The sequence below is a fragment of the Haliotis rufescens genome, unplaced genomic scaffold, assembly GCF_023055435.1.
Source record: "Haliotis rufescens isolate VD_foot unplaced genomic scaffold, xgHalRufe1.0.p SCAF_11, whole genome shotgun sequence".
Taxonomy (NCBI): Eukaryota; Metazoa; Mollusca; class Gastropoda; order Lepetellida; family Haliotidae; genus Haliotis; species Haliotis rufescens.
In genome coordinates, this window is record NW_025963791.1 from 41,980,972 (window position 1) to 42,003,647 (window position 22,676).

General features: G+C 40.4%; 1 protein-coding gene across 5 annotated transcripts in view; it reads left to right on the forward strand.

Annotated features, from left to right (window-relative positions):
- The first annotated feature begins 15,245 nt into the window (after positions 1-15,245).
- The window catches only part of LOC124142269 (transmembrane channel-like protein 7), a 46,366-nt gene continuing 38,935 nt past the window's right edge, over positions 15,246-22,676 (forward strand). Inside the window, exons 1-2 of one of the 5 annotated variants that reach the window (XM_048392766.1) lie at positions 15,246-15,483; positions 21,561-21,766. In XM_048392766.1, the coding sequence (XP_048248723.1) occupies positions 21,655-21,766 (112 nt within the window). In that variant the 5' untranslated portion in view covers positions 15,246-15,483; positions 21,561-21,654. Of the gene's footprint in view, positions 15,484-19,010; positions 19,144-19,253; positions 19,382-21,560; positions 21,767-22,676 lie in introns of those variants that run through there. The other 4 variants (XM_048392769.1, XM_048392770.1, XM_048392767.1 and 1 more) reach the window with 4 other exon arrangements.

Consider the following 22,676-nt stretch of genomic DNA (forward strand, 5'->3'; position numbering starts at 1 on the left):
CAGATTTGCATACGTGTGCAGATATACTCAGTATGCAAATTTGCATGAAGTAAAGAGGTCATGCAAAAGAAAAAGAAAACAGCTTTAGGCACAGAAATGACAGGATTTGCTGAAAGTAATAATAAGTTTGAGACAACATTGTTAGGTATAGAAAGGCAAAAGTCTGATGCTGAATCCAAAAGAATAGAACTGAAGAAGCACAAACTAGAAATTGAAGAGAGACAGAAAAGAGAAGAACGTGACCCCCGAGTCCGAATAATGCAGATGAAGATTAGCAGAATGAGTACCATCCTCCTCCTTCGGTAATCTGTAGACCTCTACTCAACACTACAGTGCTTCACAGAGTCGACCACCCACCCAGTCCATTGTGTCCCATGGTGAGTTATCCTATTATGATATGTAACCATCTCCAAACAGGCACACTCTATTTTGTATTGCCGAATGGCCTTTGCAAGTTTCATAACTACGTTTGATGACCAACAGCTGTTAAATTTTGGGTATTGCTGAACGTCCCAGTGACAAGAAAAGTCAAACTATATTATTTATCACTGACATGTTGTCATGAACGTAAACGTTAGTTTGATCTGTGATATTGAGAAGTTACAGTAAAGGACTTACTGGATACCTTGACCAAGAGCTAAGTGCTTGTCTCTGCATTAACTTTGTGATCATGTTTTGAACATTCATTTTAACAGTATATTCTGTTATGCTGTCCCGTCATAGCAAAGGAACTGGACTTTATATCAAACAACACTATTTACATGACGTTCCGAAACTGCTCCCCATACCTCCAGGTATTATGTCGCTATACACAATGATTTATAGTAGTAAGGTGTATACAGTCATATCATACTGCTTATGTTCGATCGCCACTAATGACAATCATAGGTCGCCTGGGACGTACAATCCACCCGGAGTTCCCACGGTAATTGACTAGAGTTGCCTGTATATCAAACACATCATGTATAGACACTTATATCTGCTAATGTTTGAGGATGTCACACTCGGGGGACAAAACTTTCAAAAATAAGGAAACCTTTGCAAACTACATTGTTTTCTCTTTTATTCATATGAAGCATGATTAGTTACAATACAAAATGGTTAGTGTAGATGTAGATATTACGGAAATGAAGTGTTATTTGAGTCAAACTGTCACAGGAGCATCCACTAGGAACCAGCGAAACTAAAGTGTTCAGTCAAAAGAGTTCACGCAGTCGCAAAGAAGGTTGCCAGATCATTTCTCAAAACTGTAGTACTTGCTGAAGGTTCTTCTCCTCCTCTATAGTCCACACCCTCGTGCTCCTGCTGGTGTACAAGACCCACACACCTCTCATGGCGCATTTCTCACAGGTTGTGGAGGATCACACACGATGTGACAACCTTGTAAACTCAACATTCACATCCAATCATGTCTGCAGACGTCGTCACCTGCCCTTCAAACATCCAAAACAATTCCCTGTTGTCATTCTAGCCACACTGGGCTTATAATTGAACATCTGTGAAGCAGACAAGTTATTTCGCTTGTCTCCCTTTTTCTGAATTTTCATACACCCTAGTATCGTGCACCTCCTCTGTCAGTGGAGGGTAATAGCCACTTTGAGATCCAGATCCTGGGGACCCCGCACTGGAGGAACAGAACTGGTCTGACTTGGTCGGAGTTCTTCTCACTGGATATAGGAAGCCTCTTTTGTCTTTGTTTCCTATCCATTGATCAACTTCAGTCGACCACGCACGAGGCTGTTCCTTGAGCCTCATTGTCATGTCCTGGGAGAGTGCAATGACAAGACCCGCACATTAGTAATCCTGAAAATCTCTTCTCTTTGAAAAAAGTAGTCTATACGAAATAAGTGACAGTTCATAGTTGTGTCTGCAGGAAAACTGCATTAATGCCAGCATGTGTGCAAATACCAGTTTACACCATTGTTATTTTTCTCAGGTGAACACGAAGTAAATATACCCCTGCTTACATGTTAATTTATACATTATATACACATTTACTTTGTATATGTAAATGCCTGCCTGTGTATGGGGCTAAAGTGTCGTCTCTCTCCGGCAGTTTCTGTCTTTCCATTCTTGCCTGGTGTGTGTTCATGTCGTGCCCCGACACTGCACAATCCGCGGATTACGTAACGCCGTACCTAAGCCAAGTATTTACCTAACGATTGCTGCACACCAAATGGGATCACAGCTATCTCACCCTAGCAAACCCTTGTGGTGAGCCCTGACACATGAACGATTCTTGTATGACTAACGTTACACACGTTAGCGCACCTGTCTTGAAAGTCCATGTGAGTATATATCGTCGCAAGTCTTCTTGGCACACCAACCAAGCATCTTGTCCAGGATCTTGTGTGCATGTTGCTCTGTAGGTGCGAGGAGCACAACTCTGTCTGCATGGAGTAAGAGGCTGATGTTAATGTCACCAACATCTCTACCACAGTTTAAATTCTTGGTACCCAGTGCGAGATCATCCGTATATATTGCACGGTCGGCGACATTGAGCATCCTTGCTTTACTTCATTAGGTACTTTAAACCCTAGCGTAAATAAACAGTTACCATTTACAGCACATGTTTGTGGAGACTGCAGATTAACATCGATAAGCCGCAGTTCGTACATTGGAGACCCCTTGATACAGATTGCTCTGATTTCAAGTTTTAATATGGCGATAAAAGAAATTGGACTTTGGATAGATGATTACTTGGACTTTAAACTGGCTATACACTTGCTTAGTCAACCAACTGCGCACTTAGTGTGTTATGATACGGGTGGTTTGACGCACGTTGTGTACAGAGCCTTATGTATTTTGATTGTCCGATCCATACCGTCATACGGTGTAGGCATATGGGTCTTACATGAACAAATAGTGATAAATACAGTTTTAAAAAAAGCTTGTAGGTTTTACCTCGGCGCTAGTGCATATACCTCGAAGATTCCCACTGGAGGAGACATGGGCTGGACCTCAAGCGTCACGAAACAAAGAATGGAAGTAAACAGACTTTGGCTGAGACTACCTAGTGTACCGGAAACTCCCTTATGAAGCATTCCAGCTGAGAAACAACATTTAAATGCAAAACTATGTATGTCCGTCGTCGCCACCCGATACATATAGTAATATGATGTATGACCAGAGGCCAACCTGTTTGTCTGTCTGTCTCTCTGTCCGTCCTTACATAATCCATACGTGGTCATCGACGCACACACGGTCACTGGGTTTGGCAGAGCTTATTGATAAAGAAAGCGAAGCCCATGCTTGAGATCCTCAAGTAAATATGATGCACTTGAGATGAACAAAAATGGTTAGCAGACATGTGGAATGGCAAGAGTAACCTCGTGAATGGCAATAAGCTGCGCGCCTGGAATCATATGTGACCAGAGTTATGTCTGGGCATCAAAACCTTAACCAGATAGCGTGCATGCAGCCTACCTATAGCCTGTGAGGTTGGGCGACATTTCGAGCTGCCTATTCGTCTTCAAAAAAGACTCTGCCCTTCTTGTCGGTCATCATTTTATTATTGATTCATCTATTCAAACTTAGCTTTTCACATGTTCACCTATTCCAGTCTACAGGTTATTCAATGCGTGTTTAGTGAAAAATATATCTTTTGTATACAAAACCACAGACGTTTAAGGTTTCTGCAGTGTGTAAGGGATAACCATGTTTGTGTTTTGATGTTTAAATGTGTTATATTTATATGCTTATGTATGTGTTAAATGTGTGTTTGTTCGTGTCGTGGCACAAATATACCGACTGCCAAAAGGCACTTTACCATATTTTTTCATCGCTCTGGTATAAGAACCACAAAAGATAGCTTCATGAAGTGAAACGTGTTGAAAAGATCAAAATCTCAACGAAATCATCATTGAAAATGACAGTCATATAACACCCGATATAGGCACGACAGTTGCCAGAATTGAGGCAGGTCGCAAAAAAAAGCTTTCCGTGTAATGGAGAAAGGGCAAACGCATGCACGTCACATTAATAGTTGTGACCACCCTTTCCTGCAAGACACACAAAACTGTCCGGCGCACAGAAAAAGCCAGTCAATCTGATGACATCACTTGGGATACGTCGCGAAGCTTCTTGGGGCACCTGGATCAGTTCTTGTCGGTTAGCTAGAGGATGTGGTCGCTGACGACACGACGATCCATGCCATTCCAGAGGTTTTCTACGGAGGACATGTACGGGGAGCGTGCAGGCCACGACGTTGTTGCCTGCAATGAAGTTCTGTACGTTTCGGGGTGCATGGGGTCTGGCGTTGTCATGGTGATAAAAATAGAAATGGTACGACAATCGGACGAAGAATGGCATCAATGTAACGCTGAGCTGTCAAATTTCCACTAACAATGACCAGTGGTGTTCTCTCTTGCCCACAAATTCCTCCCCACATCATAACACCCCCTCCACCATACGGCACGACCTCCTGAACACAACAAGCCGCCGTTCGTTCTCCCCTTCAGTTGTAAACACGCTGTCTTCAGGCAGAACCGGCTGTCATGAGTGAAGATGACCCTGTGCCAACTCCGTCACTGCCAACGACGTACAGTTCGACCCCATCTCAATCTCTGACGAGGATGTTGCTCTGTCAATAACTGTCCTCTGTAAGGTATGTGGCCTGTCTGATGTGTGCCCGGTCCTACTGTAGCGTTGCGTCAGGTTAGTTACAGCAACACGGAGCAGCCAAAGGTTCTCGCAATGTGGGCATGGGTGGCTCCCAACTGTATCATACCAAGGGCCCGCTCGCGTTGTTCGGGTGTCAGTCGTGGTATTTTTGTGTTGGTTGTTTATCAGTTTGAGTGTGGCTTCGTATCGTTTTCATACCCTTATTTCACGTGTAGTTTTTCACTTTTTCGTCTTTGCAACAAACAAACGTGCCGAGGATGTGCATCACTTTCTGCATAGAGCACTGTTGTGTTTGGGTGATGTGTTTTGCATTGATTTAGTTTGAACTTGTGTTTTTAAATTTTCCAATTTCATTTTGAAAGTGGTAAAGTTTCTTCTGACCGTCAGTTTTGACCGTCATACATACATACATACATACATACATACATACATACATACATACATACATACATACATACATACATACATACATACATACATACATACATACATACATACAGATAGATTGTCTTTATTTCCTCCAGTACTGAAGATACATTATATAAGATAAATTGTAGATACATGAATTAGATTAAAACTAAACAAAGTAGTTACATGTCATGGTGAAGGGGGTATGAACAAGTGTTGCCACTTGTTAACATAATGAGAGACTGGTAACATAGTTTCGCCCCATATCTCAAGCTCAAGGTCTTTCATGCAATCAGGCAGTCCACCTAAGAGGAAAGACATGATAACATCATCATCATTTGACCAAAGGTCAACAAAGGAATTCGCATCTGTGATATCAAAGATATTTTCGAACATTTCATTTCTTTCTTGCATATTTATAGTACATGACATAAAAATGTGTTTGACTATGTCATGGGCTACAGTTCCACAATGACATTCTTGCGATTCTATCTTGGAGCATCCTATTTTGACCATATTAGACAGAACATAAAACTTTGAAGGAAATCGTAATGAAAGTTGCCAAATCCTGTGTTGACCTTCTGATCTGATACCAGTATATCTTAACAGGTCCTTTCGGTCACACATTTGTTTCAATAGCCTTACAGAATCTACATTTCTTATCTTTTCATTCACAAGACTAGTCCATTTACATTTACTGGGAACATTACAATTATCTATGTAATCATTCAAGACATGGAAAAGATCGTATTTATGTACAAGGCGCAGCATGTTAAAACAGGGAGATTTATAACATCTTTTGTCAAAGTCTGGTTGACATTTGTATTGCCCAAGTCTGCCAATAAACAGTTGTTTGAAATAGAAGTCGCAGCTAGATCGACACAGTTTACCAAATAAGAGCAGAGCTTGTTTATCAATGTATGCCTGAATGGTAATAAGATCTAGACTATCCAATACAACTTCGCTTGGTGTAAGTCTTGGTAGACCCTGTACTTTTTTACTGAAGTAGCGCTGTGGTATTTCCAGCAATTCATACTCTCTACCAGTAAGTTGCCCCCATACATTGCATCCATATAAGGCACATGGCAAGATAACTCTCTGTAGTATTCGCACAGCTGCAATTGGGTTCAACCCACCGAAATACAAGCCATTGTTATGATTTACATTAATAAGTCTTTTCAGTTTTTCACATGCAATACGCGAGCGTTCGAGTGTTGAGATTCTGTCACTAAGGCATACACCAGCATACGTAACAAAATGTGTGTGTGGCAATTCTATCTTTCCACAGGAAACATGAGGGTCGGGTACATTATATTTACAATGCGAAAATACTACGACTGCACTTTTATTCACATTATAAACCAGACGCCATCTACACGCATAGTTGTGAGCAATATCTAGCAGGTTTTGCAGTGCTGATGGAGAGCTACTGACAATGGTTGTATCGTCTGCTAGCAGTTGACCTGGATAGTGACCCCAAGGTAAGCGGAGGCCGTAGCCAGAGCAATCAAGCTTGCAAATGAGATCATTGATATACACTGTGAAGAGCCAGGCGGATAATACACGTCCTTGACCAACACCTTGATAGATAGAAAATACATCTGAGTTGTAGCCTGCGTATGTAACATATGATTGCATGGACGAGTAGGCATTACGCAAAAGACGCCATGTTTTACCAGTTATACCCATGTCATATAACTTAACGAATAAGCCATCAAGCCATACTCTATCAAATGCCTTTGCGTTATCAAGAAATGCACAATAAACAACTGATTTTCTTTCCGTATAGTATGCAATGTTTTCGAGGAGGCTGAAGCAGGCTGTTTCAGCCCCTGCATTTTTGCGAAATCCGAATTGTAACGGGTGCGGAAAAACACACTTTCTGTTTACCCACTTTTCAATTCTGAAGAGCAGGAGGCGTTCAAAAAGCTTACTGAGGACAGATGTTAAGGTAATCCCTCTGTAATTGTTTGGGTCAGCCTTGCTCTTACCATGACCTTTGTGAATTGGTAAGATCTTGCCTACGTGATAAGAAGATGGTATATGTTCATATTTAATTATAGCATTGAACATTGTAGTTAAATTGCCAAATAATGATCTACCTGCACGTTTAAGGTGTTCATTAGTTAGGCAGTCTGGACCAGGGGATTTTCCCATTTTCAAGGACTTGACAGTACACCAAACCTCTTGGGAGGTAAAAGGATCGGATAGCGGTGAATTAAGCTTTTCCACATCAGGATTTTTATAGATCCTTTCGATTAATTCTACTCTTTCCGTTACATGAGAAGCAAAAGATTCATCAAAACAATCAGATATTACAGGTGTAGCTAAATCAGCAAAATACATGCCAAACGCTGAGCATATGTCCTCTGGCGTCGTTGAAGAAATCCCATTAACAGTTAATTTTGACATTTGTCCATTCTGTCTCGATAAGCGTTTGGTCACTTTCACATATTCGTTAATGTCCACTTCAGCAGCTTTCGATATTTCGCAGAGTTTATCGTCAAGACTGCGTTGTTTTGATCTGCGATGGCGTTTTCGAAATTCACGTTTAGCGTCTTTGTACTTTCTATAGTGTTCATCGTCTATATTACACACACACAAACATACATACATACATACATACATACATACATACATACATACATACATACATACATACATACAAGCACGCACACACACACACGCACACACATACATACATACATACATACATACATACATACATACATACATACATACATACATACATACATACATACATACATACATACAAACATACATACATACATACATACAAGCACGCACACACACACACACACACACACACACACACACACACACACACACACACACATACATACATACATACATACATACATACATACAAGCACGCACACACACACACACACACACACATACATACATACATACATACATACATACATACATACATACATACATACATACATACATACATACATACATACATACATACATGCATACATACATACATACAAGCACGCACACACACATACATACATACATACAATATTGTCCCAAATAGGAGGGGGGGGGGGGTATCTGTTCGTGTGTATATGTGATTCTGTGTGTCTGTGTGTCTGTGCAAACGTGCGTGTGTAAATAGATAGTTGTAACTATATATGCTATTGAATGTTTAGGGCTGGGTAGGGTGGAGGTCGATGTGTAACGTAATGTACGGGTTATATGTGTGTATACCATAGTTAAGTGGTATATGTAAAGTATGCAATGAACAAGCGTGTGTATGATAGCAGTTAACTATCTCATCGTATATGATTAAAATGTAACTAGGTATTCTACATCTACGGTTTCCTGTCACCCACAGGGAGGCAGGCTCCTGTGCATGTTGATATGATTTGGATTTCTCTGTATTTGGCATCGTTCTTCAGCACGTGAGACATTAATAAACTATATTCCCTCAACATCTCCCCAGAAACCACTAGAGCAATGTAGCTGAAACGTCACATACTTGTTCTCCCCAATGATGACATCTGAATGTGTTCCAGTGATTTTCAGAATTGCTGTCATGTGAGATTTTGAAAAATCTATGTATGGCCATTATTCTACCATTTCTGCCTTTTTAGTTAGTTATGGTTGCACTTTTTGAAATTTAGAAATTGTTTTGACCATGACCATTCCCTAAAAATGCATATTTTGACTCTGTTGACTGCTTCTCCCTCGAACATGCTCAAAGAGTCAGCCCGAGGGAGTTGAGCCTTGGCATACTTTAGTTTTCTTGTGGTGACATTATGTTTTGTTCAAATCACTTTAGTGTTAGTTTGTGGTCTTCGGTATTTATGCAGACAATATTGGAACATCAATACGGACTGCAAGTTTTGTTTACTGGCTGTCCTTATATAAACTAACCTACATTCAAGACGACACCATCAAGGTGGTGTCAGTCATTTGGAGTTTCAAGTTCACTGGCAGAATATTTTCTTAAAGTTTTCTCAAAGGAAAGGAGCACGCTGGTTTATTGTCCATGAGAATATGTCCCAAGGAAAAAGGATCGCGCGGTCAGGGGCTCGGAGACTTATCTGATTGCGTGTCAACGTAGTCCGACGACGTAGATCCGCATGCACGCACGCACGCACTCCAAGAAAGGTTTTTGTCATCGCCAATGGCATTAATCCCAATTTGACTGTTCAGACACCACTGGTCGTTCCGATGGGTTTTGTTGTTGTTGTTGTTGTTTTTCTGAGGATATTAACATTGTCCCAAAAAATTATATTTTGAAAATGTGTGAAAATATGCATGTCGTTGCATGGGTGAACAGCGTATATCTTCATCTTAATTCCCCACATGGGTACAATGTGTGAAGCCCGTATCTTGTGTTCCAAGCCGTGTTATTGCTGGAATATTGCTAAAAGCGGCGTAAAACCATACTCACTCACCAATGAAAACAAGCTATCCTGATAGATAAACGTATATTCCAAGAATCTACATTCTCATACCATACACCCAGAGAGATGCCACTTCCCCTAGACTGATAAGTTCGCAATCACATTTTCAAAATACCGATCTTACAGTTGTATTAATCAACGAGGTAGAATGAATTTAGTTGGACATTGAATTGTTTCTTGTCGTCTTTTATTTCAATATGAATTATGACTATCCAGAGGTAACTGTTCGATGAATGGATGTACCTATGTTAGAATAAAACATCAAGAGCCCTGCAGGTATTGTACAGGTGTTGCCCTGTGTCTACCTGTGCGCAGTCTAATCGTTTACATATTCACTGAATGTTAAATAATAGCAAAATGGTGGAAAAAACTATCCGCCCGTTCTCTCTAGAACGCTACTGTGTTTATCTTGGGTGAAGAATGATTAACGTTGAAGAACAACAAGGACAAACACAAAAACAAAATTATTAACGACACCTTTTCTGTCACGGCACAATGTGATGTGATGAAAGTGAAATTGAAATTGAAACACGTACATTTCAGTTAAACATTTGTTTATTGACATGCAGATCCAGGAAACATGCATAAAACATCTTTTAAAACAGGCTGAAAAACTCCTTAACTCTGAGACTTCATTGTTCACAAGGTATGACCTGAAGAAAATCGCATTGAAAATGTAACAATTTATGTATTTAAAAAACGAAAATTCTCCAATTATGCTGGGAAAATATTTTATATGACATATCGGTGATATTCCAATGTACATCGTCTCCGTGTGGTCTATGATTAGTATGCATTTAGTCATATGTCTCGTTGTGCATGGACGTTTACCTTGCGCTCTATCAAAGGCTTGGAGGTGTTTCAGCAACAGCAAGTTTTGCAAAGTCTAAATTCACCAGTGCAGCAACATTGCAGACGACCCAACCTTTTAAATTAAATATAAAGACCGACAACAACAAACGGCGGTGTTTTTTGAAGCAACAGTTTTTCAATTCCTGAACAAGTTTGAGTTTAAAATTCGAGCCTTGAAACCTTCGGAGTAATTTGATACTCAAACTCCGTGAACTACGAACACACAAAGACCTGGTTATCAAACACATGTCGTCACAAATACATTGTCAACAGGTCAGTGACGGCCATGTTTGAGACGTCAAGGAACGGCCGTGGAGGTGTGGGGATTGTATTCTCGACAAACCTGTCAATATTTTCAGAAGGTGGTTTTGCAAATGAAAATACTACCTGGAATCCTGACGGTGTAGACTTGATGATGCTTCCTTAAACAGAGTTGAAGACTTGGCCAGTTGCGGGAGATGTACTTTGAAAGTGGTCATCGATTAACGCCGATTTTGCAATATTTCATCGATATCAAGGCGGGGGGTCTCAGAATGGACCATACACTATGCACCCATGAGGGGAATCGATACAAAAAGTCTATTGAACACCCATAGCATCAACTAAAAATCGGTCGGGCGGTTCAGAAATAACAGATGTTCAATAGACTTTTTTTTATCGATTCGGTTTCTTTTTATGTAATTGTTTCATAGCATGCGACAGTGTAAGTGTTCGAATAACCTTGAGTATGGACGTTTTAGTGATAGTGACTTGCTGGGCGCTGCTGTGTCGGTAACTGAGAGTCAATCAATTCGTTGTTTCCATGTTTACCATCGTCACCTCTCCAGCATCTTATCGATAAGGTGGCCAAGTCAAAATGTTGGCTTTTTACGCCGTAAACCTGAGTTCGATTCCACTTATGGGTACACAATATGAACCCCCTTCTTGATCCTCCCTCACGACATGGATGTAATAATACCAAACTCATTATACAACCAGCCTCACTCATTCACTCACCACTGTCAACAGCATCACCAGCTTGCCATCGTCATTGTCATCCTATTGGGCAGATTGTTTCTACTTGAGACATTTCTTTTGTAAAACATTACAAACAAAATCGATTTAGGTTCCTGGAATGAATATGATGGTATAATAATGTACATCTATACATGACCCTTTTTATGGATACCAACGTTTATTCTTTGCCACGACGTTTCAGAGCTTCTTCTTGTCCGGTCAGCGGGTGAATACGGACGGGAATAATGTTCTTGGAAGGGAAGACTACAGCAAGTCTACACTGCCGTCCACACAGTCCGGGCAAAGGTTGCTTATATTAAATGGGACACAGCCCTCGTCCATATGTCCTGTGACACCTGGGGTTCCATGCCCGCCAGGTGCTCTCACAGAACCTCAAACCAGCGCCTGGACGTGCGACGGTAACCCCATCAAGGACATTTAACTCTCCGGGGCCTGACGCCTAAAGGTTTGTAAAGTCAGTTGGCATTGGCTTGAATAATTCATTATTCAACTTTACATTTTCTACTCTCTTCAAATGATGCTGCTGTCACATTACACCTGCTATATATGTTTAAAATGCAATTGATCTCAGAACGAATTGTTTAAACACTAGGATGTATCCGAATATGTAAAACTACCTATATGTAACTCATTTGTAGATGGGCTCTAGGCCTTAAATACAATAAATATCTTTGACTTGACAATAAATTAAATCCACGAATTTGCGGTAAATATAGGTTTTACTGCAAACTAAAGCATTCATTTTTTTTTTCAATCTCATGTGCAAACGTTTATTATTTTTGTGTTTTCTCCTCGGCTGTTATTAAGGTAGTTGAAGATACTGCATTCGAATAGAAATCTCCGCAGCAAATACTATGCGTTTACCCAATGACCTTTACATTCGTCCATGATCTTACTCACCCATCGTAATGCATACGCCGCTATAGTCAATACACACCTTGCTCTCTTCAGTTAAGCTGACGATTGAGTATTTGGATGTGTACCGCCGGTGGGATTCGAACCCGGTAGTTCCATGTCACAGGTTAACGAATGTTATGTTCTGCCACGGCAACTGTCGGGAGAAACTGAGTGAAAATACTTACATCAACACAAAAAAGTCAACCTGCTTGTGAATGAAAATATGTAAACGTGTTATAATTTGGTTTATTTTGGAACATATTGAAATGACGTATTCTTGATCTTGAGCAGTGATATGTTTTCTAGGTAATATTGAAGTGAGGTAATATTGAAGTGTTTGTTTGTTTGTTTGTTTGTTGTTTAACGCCGCACTCAGCAATATTCCAGCTATATGACGGCGGTCTGTAAAATAATCGAGTGTGGACCAGACAATCCAGTGATTGACATCATGAGCATCGATCCACGTAATTGGGATCGATGACATGTATCAACCAAGTCAGCGAGCCTGACCACCCGATCCCGTTAGTCGCCTTTTACGACAAGCATAGTCGCCTTTTACGGCAAGTATGGGTTGCTGAAGACCTATTCTACCCCGGAATCTTCACGGGTCTAATATTGAAGTGAGGTAATATTGAAGTGAGGTAATATTGAAGTGAGGTAATATTGAAGTGAGGTAATATTGAAGTGATTGATAAACATGCTTGGGTTGCTCCCATTGGAGGTGTATCCTTTCCCTGGGACAAACAATCCCGGATCTAAGTCGTTGCATGTGTTAAAGGATCGGGGTGAGTGAGTGAGTATGGTTTGATGCCTCTTTTAGCAATATTCCAGCAATATCGCCAGAAATGGGCTTCACACATTGTACCCCACCAACCGTGAAAGGCTCCGGGAATATGCTTCACATGAATCACACAGGGCCCATACAGTGCTCTCACTGACAAGCACAGAGTTCTGTATGGTGCCAGTATAATTACGATGATCAAACCAACCTCGTGTTTAAATATTTTCGGTGCTTAATTAGTTCAATCAATATTACCCATGGTAACATCCGTCATAGCCCAGGTAATCAAAAGTCGAGAACTGTTTCAATGATTAAAACGGGTCCTTCAGTGCTCTAACCTATACGCATACATGTCTGTGACAATCCACACCTCGACTGCCGTGGATTAGAGACGCTCCAGTTGCGGAGTATCAACGCTAGTTAGGGGCTGTCATTCATGGCGTTGCCACCTGTTACTTGTCTGAATGGACGCAGTATATAAACATATTGACTTGCACAGCCTTGCGTGTCGCACCAACATTGCAGCACAGGCCATTGCAGGGCTGCATAAGGAAATAAAAATCTAATACGGTTTAAATTCAGGGGAATGTTGTAGGTTTTATCACGTCCATTTGAAGTTCTGATTAAAATAATTTACATTGGATGCCTTTTAACCAACAAAACACCCCTGTTTGATAGTCAAAAGGCATACGATTTCGTTATTTTAATTAGAACTATATAGGTTCTTGCGATTTTATAAAAGTCATTCGGAAATTTCAATGTTTACATGTAATGAAAGAGGTGTTTGTGTGTGTGTGTGTGGGGGGGGGGGGGGGGGGGGGGGGGCAATTGGTCAAGACAAGTAGTGGATGTTGGTTTATATAATTAGGCTTCGAATTGACAGTCATATCAGAGACCAGTTAAAATCTAGTATTGAATCAACTTTTCGCAGTGGTGATCGGCCAGTGAAGTAGTGTTTTTTTAGAGTCAGTGTGTCTGGATTAACTTCAGTTTAAATAGTACCTCATATGTATATGTAGCAGGGCATGGAGTCATCCCACAGATGACATCCTAACCTTGTCAGCTTGCTGACGGGGTTAACCTCTTTGGTCATGTGGACAAGGCGTCCGAACTGTGATCAGAAGGTCGGTGGTTCGAATCCCATCACGGGACTCGGAAATTTTATGGCCGCTACTTATATATCATAGCGTTTCAGTTAGATGTGGGAGGAAAGTAATGTAGGTCATAGATGTTTACCACTTCGGTGGACCCCGCGAGCACGGGTATGTGCTGGCTAACCTACACACAATATCGGGCGAGTCTAGGCCTGGAACCCACTATCGTAGGTTTCTGACACACCGAAGGGCGCATCGGAATCGTGGCACCTCACAGAACTGGGTAATAACACACGTGTCCCCTAGTAGTAACGTAATAGCTTGTTTGTGGTTTAACGCTGCAGTCAGCAATATTCCAGCTATATGAAAGCGGCCTGTCATCATCTGAACTAGACAATCCAGTGATTACCATTATGCGCACCGCTCCGCGCAGTGGGATAAAATAACGCCGAGTCAACCAGGTCAGTGAGCCTGACCACCCGATCTAGTCAATCCTCCCTTACAACAAGCATGTTCTACTGGGGTCCTAGATTCTTACCCGGAATTCCCTCGGGTCTGTAATGGTATCGATCGCAGTAGTTGTAGTAGTAGTAGTAGTAGTAGTAGTGGTGGTGGTGGTGTTTTGTTTTTATATAGTGAGGGGGGCTTGATAGTATATATCAAATAAGGTATAACTTTAACAGTCATAATCAGGACTTCGGGTTCACTTATCGTCCATGTGTGTCCTGGTAAGTATAAGATCTAGACTACTGAGAACGGACTTAATTCATGATGCTTGCATAACTATCTCCCCTGAACGGGTACTCGAGTCCTGAAAATTGAACTCGAGTCCTTAGCTACCCGACCCGTTATCGGGTACTCGAGTACCCGTCGCAACCCTAGATGACACATGTAACATTACACCAGTAAACTCGTCGTACACAAACAAACAACGTGGCACAAGCTAGGAGATAGATTCGTGGTCGTGATGTCTTATAGGTGATCAGCGTTATAGCTGATATAGCAGGGGAGACACATCGGCGTGTCTCTATGAGGTTCGGTATAAGATGAGTGACATCGTCTCATGCCTGTATTCATAAGAACACCACCTTAACTGGGGCGCCTCGTCATTCGTCACCACTCGCCCCTTACGTCACCTGCAACAAGATCGTTTATCGGCTTGACCCGGAATGACACGATTAGTGACGAATGTTTAGTACCGTGCACATTATAGGTCGCGTGTATGTGGGTGCATCCAAGTTAGGGTCGCGATCGTGACGCTTGGGATTAGCTGCACCCGGGTTCCGGGGACAGGTATTGACACGGGCGGGTCGCGGCTGTCGATTTCACAACCAGGAAGTTTAAAGTACTCTACAGCAATCAAGTAGTGAGTAACAGACAGCTCTCTGCCTCCCTCTCCCTCTGGAACAATAATCACATATTTACCTCGCCCTATAGAAATCGAAACAAACTCTCTCTCTACCTCTCTGTCTCTCTCTCTCTCACACACACACACACACACACATTCTCTCTCTCTTATCCTCTCTCACACACTCGCCCCCCCCCCCCCCCCCCCCTCTCTCATTTTCCTCTCTTCTGCACTCTCTGTCTGTCTCTCGCTTCCTTTCTCTGTCTGTCTCTTGTCTGAACTCTCACTTTCTGTCTTCCGCTCTCTGTGTGTCTCTCTCTGTGTGTCTCTCTCTCTGTGTCTGGCTTTCTCTCTCTCTCTCTCTCTCTGTCTGGCTTTCTCTCTCTCTCTCTCTCTCTCTCTCTGTCTGGCTTTCTCTCTCTCTCTCTCTATGTCTGTCTGTCAGTCTCTCTCTCTCTCTGTCTGGCTTTCTCTCTCTCTCTCTCTCTCTCTATGTCTGTCTGTCAGTCTCTCTCTCGATAGTTTTGATAATCATAACCACCACGATCATAAGTCTCTATTTCTTGCTTCTTTCGTTGGACCATATATCACTGAAACAGGAGGACAAATTGTATATTGGAAACTGGTTCCATCCAAGATATCCACCACGAACTATGCTTGTATTAGCTATGAGACAAGTGGGTGTATTTAGACATGTATCTATTTATTTGTGTCCGGGCGTGCAAGTAGCATCAGAAGAAAGACAGTAACTGGTGTCAACAGTAGGAGAATGTGGGTCACGTTGAAATAACAACTCCATGTAACCGATGGCTTTGATGGCCTGGGTTCCACGCCAACACAAACCCCCACTTATGTTAAGACAGCTGTAAGTACAAATGTAAAGGTTGGGGTGTGGTCTTAAGGTTTAAGATAGTAATCTCAAAGTGAAAAGCTAAGCTACAAATCGAACGGACAGTCTAAAAACAACTTTTTTGGCAAGATAAATTGTTTTTGTTTACTTTTGAATTGAGTTTGAATTTATGTTGTGAGAATGAATCACGTTATTTACCTCATCCTATAGAAATGGAAACAAACTGTCCTACGGGTAAAATGTAAGGACATGGGTGTTATTGTTTGGAAAGAGATGTGGTTTTATACGTGAACATATAGGACTCAAACCTGAAAGTCTGAAATAGAAGAGTCAGATGAAATAGCATCCTACACAGAATGACTTAATCCAGAAACTATCTTGTACACTGATCCATTGACAGGGGTAATAATGTAGCGATTAGGGCATGCTATTATTACATGGAAATGCTCAGTTGATGAAACATCATCTCACTGATGAAACGCTTGGTTCCAATATTGACTTCTCATTGGCGGCAAACATGGTTCTCTCTCTCTCTCTCTTTCTCTCTCTCTCTCTCTCTCTCTCTCTCTCCAGAAAAACACACATACATATATATAATTGTATAATTGATGATGATTGGACGAAAGCAGTTATTAACTCTATTCATAAATACGCGGACTTTACCAGATAACTACCATTGTCTCTCGCGTCTCAGCGTCTCAGGGAAAGTCTACACCAGTGTACTATGTAAACGACTAACGCTCTGGTCAAACATCAGGGATAGAACGCCAGAAACTCAGGCAGGGTACAGACAGGGTGACTCAGCTACTGAATGTTTAAACAAAAAGAAATGCAAACTTTATGTGGCTTCTGTAAATTTGTAGAAAGGTTTTGATTTAGTAATCGGGATAAGTTATAAAATTATGGCTTCTTTTAAAACCTTATGGTCTGAAGAGTACAATGCTGAACGCTTTATTGATTATTTACAAATATGTTAAATCTTGTGTAGGAGAAAAGGTAAATGTAATACACTATTTTGATTATCCAAATGACAGCGCCAATGAATTACAGACGCCATTGAATATGTTTGGAACTCATTTCGATAAAGGTAATTTTGGATAAAACGAAAATTGTTGTATTTAGACGGGGAGGTCCTGTTTCGAAAATGGATATTATAAACGAAAACTCATGAAGTTGTACCCTGCTACAAATATATTGATTAACTCTTTACTTCTTCGGGAAATTTCAGCAGTAGTTTACCAGACCTAGCCATTTAGGAGAAAAGATCACTCCTTGAATTAAGGATAACTTTAAGTAAAATTGACATTTTTTCAACTACGGCATATTATACGCAAATACACTGTCAGCAAATTCTACAAACGATTCTGAGGTGTGGGGATTCCAGCAATATGTCGAACTGAAAACATCCATCTGCTAGCCTGTAAGACGTTTCTTAATGTCGGATTACAAACCCCAAAGGATATACTATATGGAGAAATAGTCCGTTTTCCGATTTAAATAAATTCTCTCATTAGAATGACAAAATATTGGCTTAAAGTTTTTTCATATGCACGAAGACAGATTAACTAAAAAGGCACGTACTCGTAACATATTAGTGTTTTCAGATAATGTTTGGTTGCCACACATGGCCTTTAACATCCGTTGATTACTGTTTTTCTCATGGTTTTGAATTTGTTTAGACATTTCAAACGGTTGGCAATCAACAGTCTTTTGTACATATAATAAAGGATACATGTATCAATATTTTTCTTTTTCAATCACTTTTTAATTGAAGTTACTATTCACATAGAGAACTTAAGAGACTGTATATTAGATCCAGAACAATATCTCTCAATCTTATCTGTTTACAAACTTTCTAACATTTAGCGCGTCTTTTTTATAAAATTGAAAATCAGTGGAGGGAGATATTTATCTATTGATAGATCACTAAGAATATGTCCAATTTGCAATTACGGCAGAGAGGACAAATCACGCTTTCTATTTATTTGTTTATATTATGAAAAAATATAATCTCCCGGACAACTTTTGGAAATATGTTATGTTATGCACTAGAGTCAGTTTGGGGAACTAACAATGAACGTTTATTACAAGAGCTATCGCATTACTTAGGACATGCACATGAAAGAAGAACATTGGTTGTGATGAACTGCCACGGTCCTTGTGTGTTTTTAGTTATGTAGTGTGGCACTCATGTATGGCGTAGTGTCCGTCCTTGCTGTGCGTTCCTGGTTTTGTACGTGGTCCCGAGGCCTTCATGCAAATGTACTTATACTATATGTGACCAGATTCAGGGAGGCTTTATTAGACTTGTATAGACTCCCTGACAGGATAATGGCAACGTATGACATGCCATGGTTGTAGGTTGTATATATACCAGACACTGAATACACAGTATCGATTTACTCTTTATGATAACGTTTACTTTCACTGGCCCGATCGATGGCTTGGCAGTTAGTCCGTTTACAATTGTTACCTGAGTTTCTGATGAACGATCTATTATAAAATTTCAAACTAGGTAAGGTCACACTACTTTGGATTTCGTGAGTGTTTTATAATTCACAACATTCACAAATATACCCAGCGATGCAGATCCATCACACGTAAGGAAACATGTGAATGGATGATCTAATACAACATTGCAAACCGGTTATTTTCGCTCCTTAAGTGACCTGACCCGGATATGCTTTATCAACCAATCAGCTCGCTCTTAATACCAAAACATCCCAAACACTCCGTCGATCTCGGCATTACTCGGGGAGAAAACTACACACACCAAATAGTACAGGTGTTTAAGTGTGACACGTCTGCTGTTAGTAATTACATATACGGTAAGTGTTAGATACGTATATCGGAGGACAACGGAGTAAAACGCTGTCGTGATCAACAACACGGAAGTGGGAGAGGTTCCCTTGAAACTTTCAATAACCAGTACTGTCTGTCAGTGTCAACACTGCTATCGATCTCATCGACCGAAACGGTCGCCACACATACCGCTACAACTTTGTGTCTGCTCACGACAACTTTTTATAAGAACATTTATAGACCTTTTCAAATTCGGAAATTCTGGTATGTTCTGTAAATATTTATGAACAGTTTAATTCGTTATTGGAACGGTAAACGGACGGAGAAGCGGCCTTCCCCTTTACTTGTCACGATTTTGACTTTGAATGCTATTTAAAGTCGCGGTAATAACTTTCTAGGGATATATTATGATTCTTAGAATATGTATGTTCATTGCATTACCAATAGGTTTGTTCAGAATGTTCACCATTACAATGACTAACTTCCGTTACCGATTTTGGTGGATGGTCCAGCAGGATATATTTTCGTTATAACACGCTGGTGACGTAATTATTTGTGATGACGTAATTTTTTGTGATTACGTCGCCACTACATAATGTTTAACATATTGTCACATTATTGACTCATCAGAGTAATATTTCGACTCTTGAACAATATAAAATTATATTGTTACATAAATGTTTATGAGTGCCTTCAGTGGCAAATGTTAATCATAATGACATGTAAGTGTTATATGCTATAAAATAAACACACAAATGTGTTTTCCTAATGATCAGGTTGTGTCCATGGAGTAGCTTTGCATTTACATTCTCTTTATCGAGACAACGAAAACTATTACCTTCCTTAACTTGTATCTTGTGTTTTGTTTGTTGTTTAACTCTGCACTCAACATTATTCCAATTATATCCCGGCGGTCGGTAAATAATCAAGTCTGGATCAGACAACCCAGTGACTGCTATCATGAGCATCGATCTATGCATTTGGGATACAATGGCATGCATCAACCAAGTCAGCGAGTCTGATCACCCAATACTGTTAGTCACAAAGATTAATGATGGTATGTGTCCTTCAATATTAGCACCAATGGCATCCACAGAAACTATATACCAAGGTAGTGTCTGATTGGAGGAATGTTGTCTGATATCACTTCTTTAATCAATCTTACCATTCATGGGAATGAAGACATTGTTAGCAGAAATTGAAGTTTAAGTATTCTTTGTTGTGGAGAGTAGTAATACACCTAGATGCTAGGGTTGCTGGGATACAGATGTGATACCCCATATGATACGTATCTCAATATACTGGTCACAACATGATATGTATATCAATATGCCAGAAATAGGTATACAAAGTTTATGAATAAAGAAGTGTATTTTTGCTTTAAAGAACAAAATAAAGTCACATTCATGAGGGTCACTGCAGTCATCACTTGTAAGAGCAACTGATGAGACCTTTTCAATCCTTTCTAGTGTCTCAAGTTTGTGCACAGCACACAACCAGTACAACAAGAGGATTATTCTACAATAGCAGAAAATAGGTACAGTTGAACACGGATATAACGAACTACTAGGGACTAGAGAAATCAGTTCGTTATATCCGTTGCTTGTTATACACGTTTTCGCTCGGAAACGTCCCCCATCTTGGATAAGACAAAACACAATACACACGTAACTGCAGCATTGATTTGTATTAGCAGTGATCATTCAACTGATATCAATTTACAACATTCATTTAGTAACATTAAATTCATAACATTTTCTGAAGATTGTAATCAAATACATGTACAAAATTTAAACATATTTATCATTTTTCGATTTACATACGAAATGTGTAGTCTGTGATTTTACTTTGGCCTCGTTTCGCTGACTGCATTCTTGAAACGGCATCGTTCAGATCCGCCAAACTGTCAAAAACTGTTTGTTTTACAGACAAGATTACATGTACAGGTAAGATTAACACAATGCAAATTTAACAAAGTTGATCCGTCACCACTGATTGTATTGATACGCGGCCATTGTTTTGATTCGCCGCTGATTGCATACAGCCAATTGTCAGTGACACTTAACACTGAGTGAGATTTCTCAGTTCGCTATACACGTCGCTAATAAGTGATAAATGGGCTTGTCGGTGATCAGGTATCAGTTCGCTGTATCTGTTAGTTCGCTATAGAGAGTTCGTTATATACGTAAATTTTATATGATATTATATAGGAGATAAATCGCGATTTTTTAACAGTTCGTTGTATCCGTTTGTTCGCTATATCCGTGTTCGTTATATCCGTGTTCTACTGTATTTTGTATCACTATACAGAGCTGTATGTTTCATGTATCATATCTAAGACTGCATATCACGGTGCATCAGAGTTTGGGTGTGTTGTTTCACCTTGCTAGATGCAGTACTGGTGACAAGATGAGACGCTGTGCAGGTTGTTGTCTGGTTGCAGGTGCTGGACGTGGTAGTGTTGACATCCTCTCAGATCAGACACTGACCATGAAGACATTGTAGAAGTGAGGCATCGTTGGAACAAAACCTTGACTATGGATCGTCAGACAGCCTATTACGTGGAGAACATGGACCCTCGTGGTGGCCAGGGGAGCCAATATGACCAAAATGGGTATGCAGGCCCCTACGACATCCCCATGGAAACATGTGAGTCTCATTAATTTGAACTGTTATGTTATCAAGTTACCATGGTTACAAGTTATTTGTCTGACATTTTCACATCATAATCTGTATGAGAGTAGAATGTGTAGACATGATATAGGACTAAGAGACTACCGACAGCCACATGGGGATTGGGCAGTCAAACTGCTTCACTGTAGCCATGATAACCTGTCTGAATTAGTGTGTCATCGTACCCTGGCGTTGTGGGTTGTTATTCACACTGTTGACCACGCAGTGCCAACCTTGTCAGTTCATGTTGCCCACTTTCACTATGTTCACTCTCTATGGTTGGAGATAGTTCGAGAGAAAAATCGTTAACCAATTATATGTTTCAAAAACAGTCTAAAGTTGGATTTGAAGCCCAGACATGTTCTGAATTTTGAAGAGTGACATCAAGCTTGCTTGCATCTGTTCAAGTAACTGTGAAAAGAGAATTGTGCAGACAATTAAATAATACCTGTTTTGTTGACAATATGTAATGCATTGTCTTACAATGCTAGGACATTCAGCTTTTATAACATCATGCCATATTCCATGCATTTGATAGTCATTGTCACACACAGCTCAGACAACACATCATGGTAATCATACTCGTCATCCAGGGAAGTAAGTCTCCATTCTATTAAGATAAGTTACCTGGACCTTCATTTTGGTCCACGACGACTGTCATGAACACATTTCGCTATAATTATGACAATCATGATAATGGGGGTAGCCATTGGTTCATTTGTCACTCTGAAGACTGGGATCAATTCCCTTACAAGGGTACAATATCCTGTTTATATGAAACATCAATTAACATATTTCAGCTTTGACAGCATACTGGGTTGTAAACTGGTGGTTCCGTCTACTCATGCTCATGTTACAGTGCACCAAGCAACAGTTGTGTGTCATA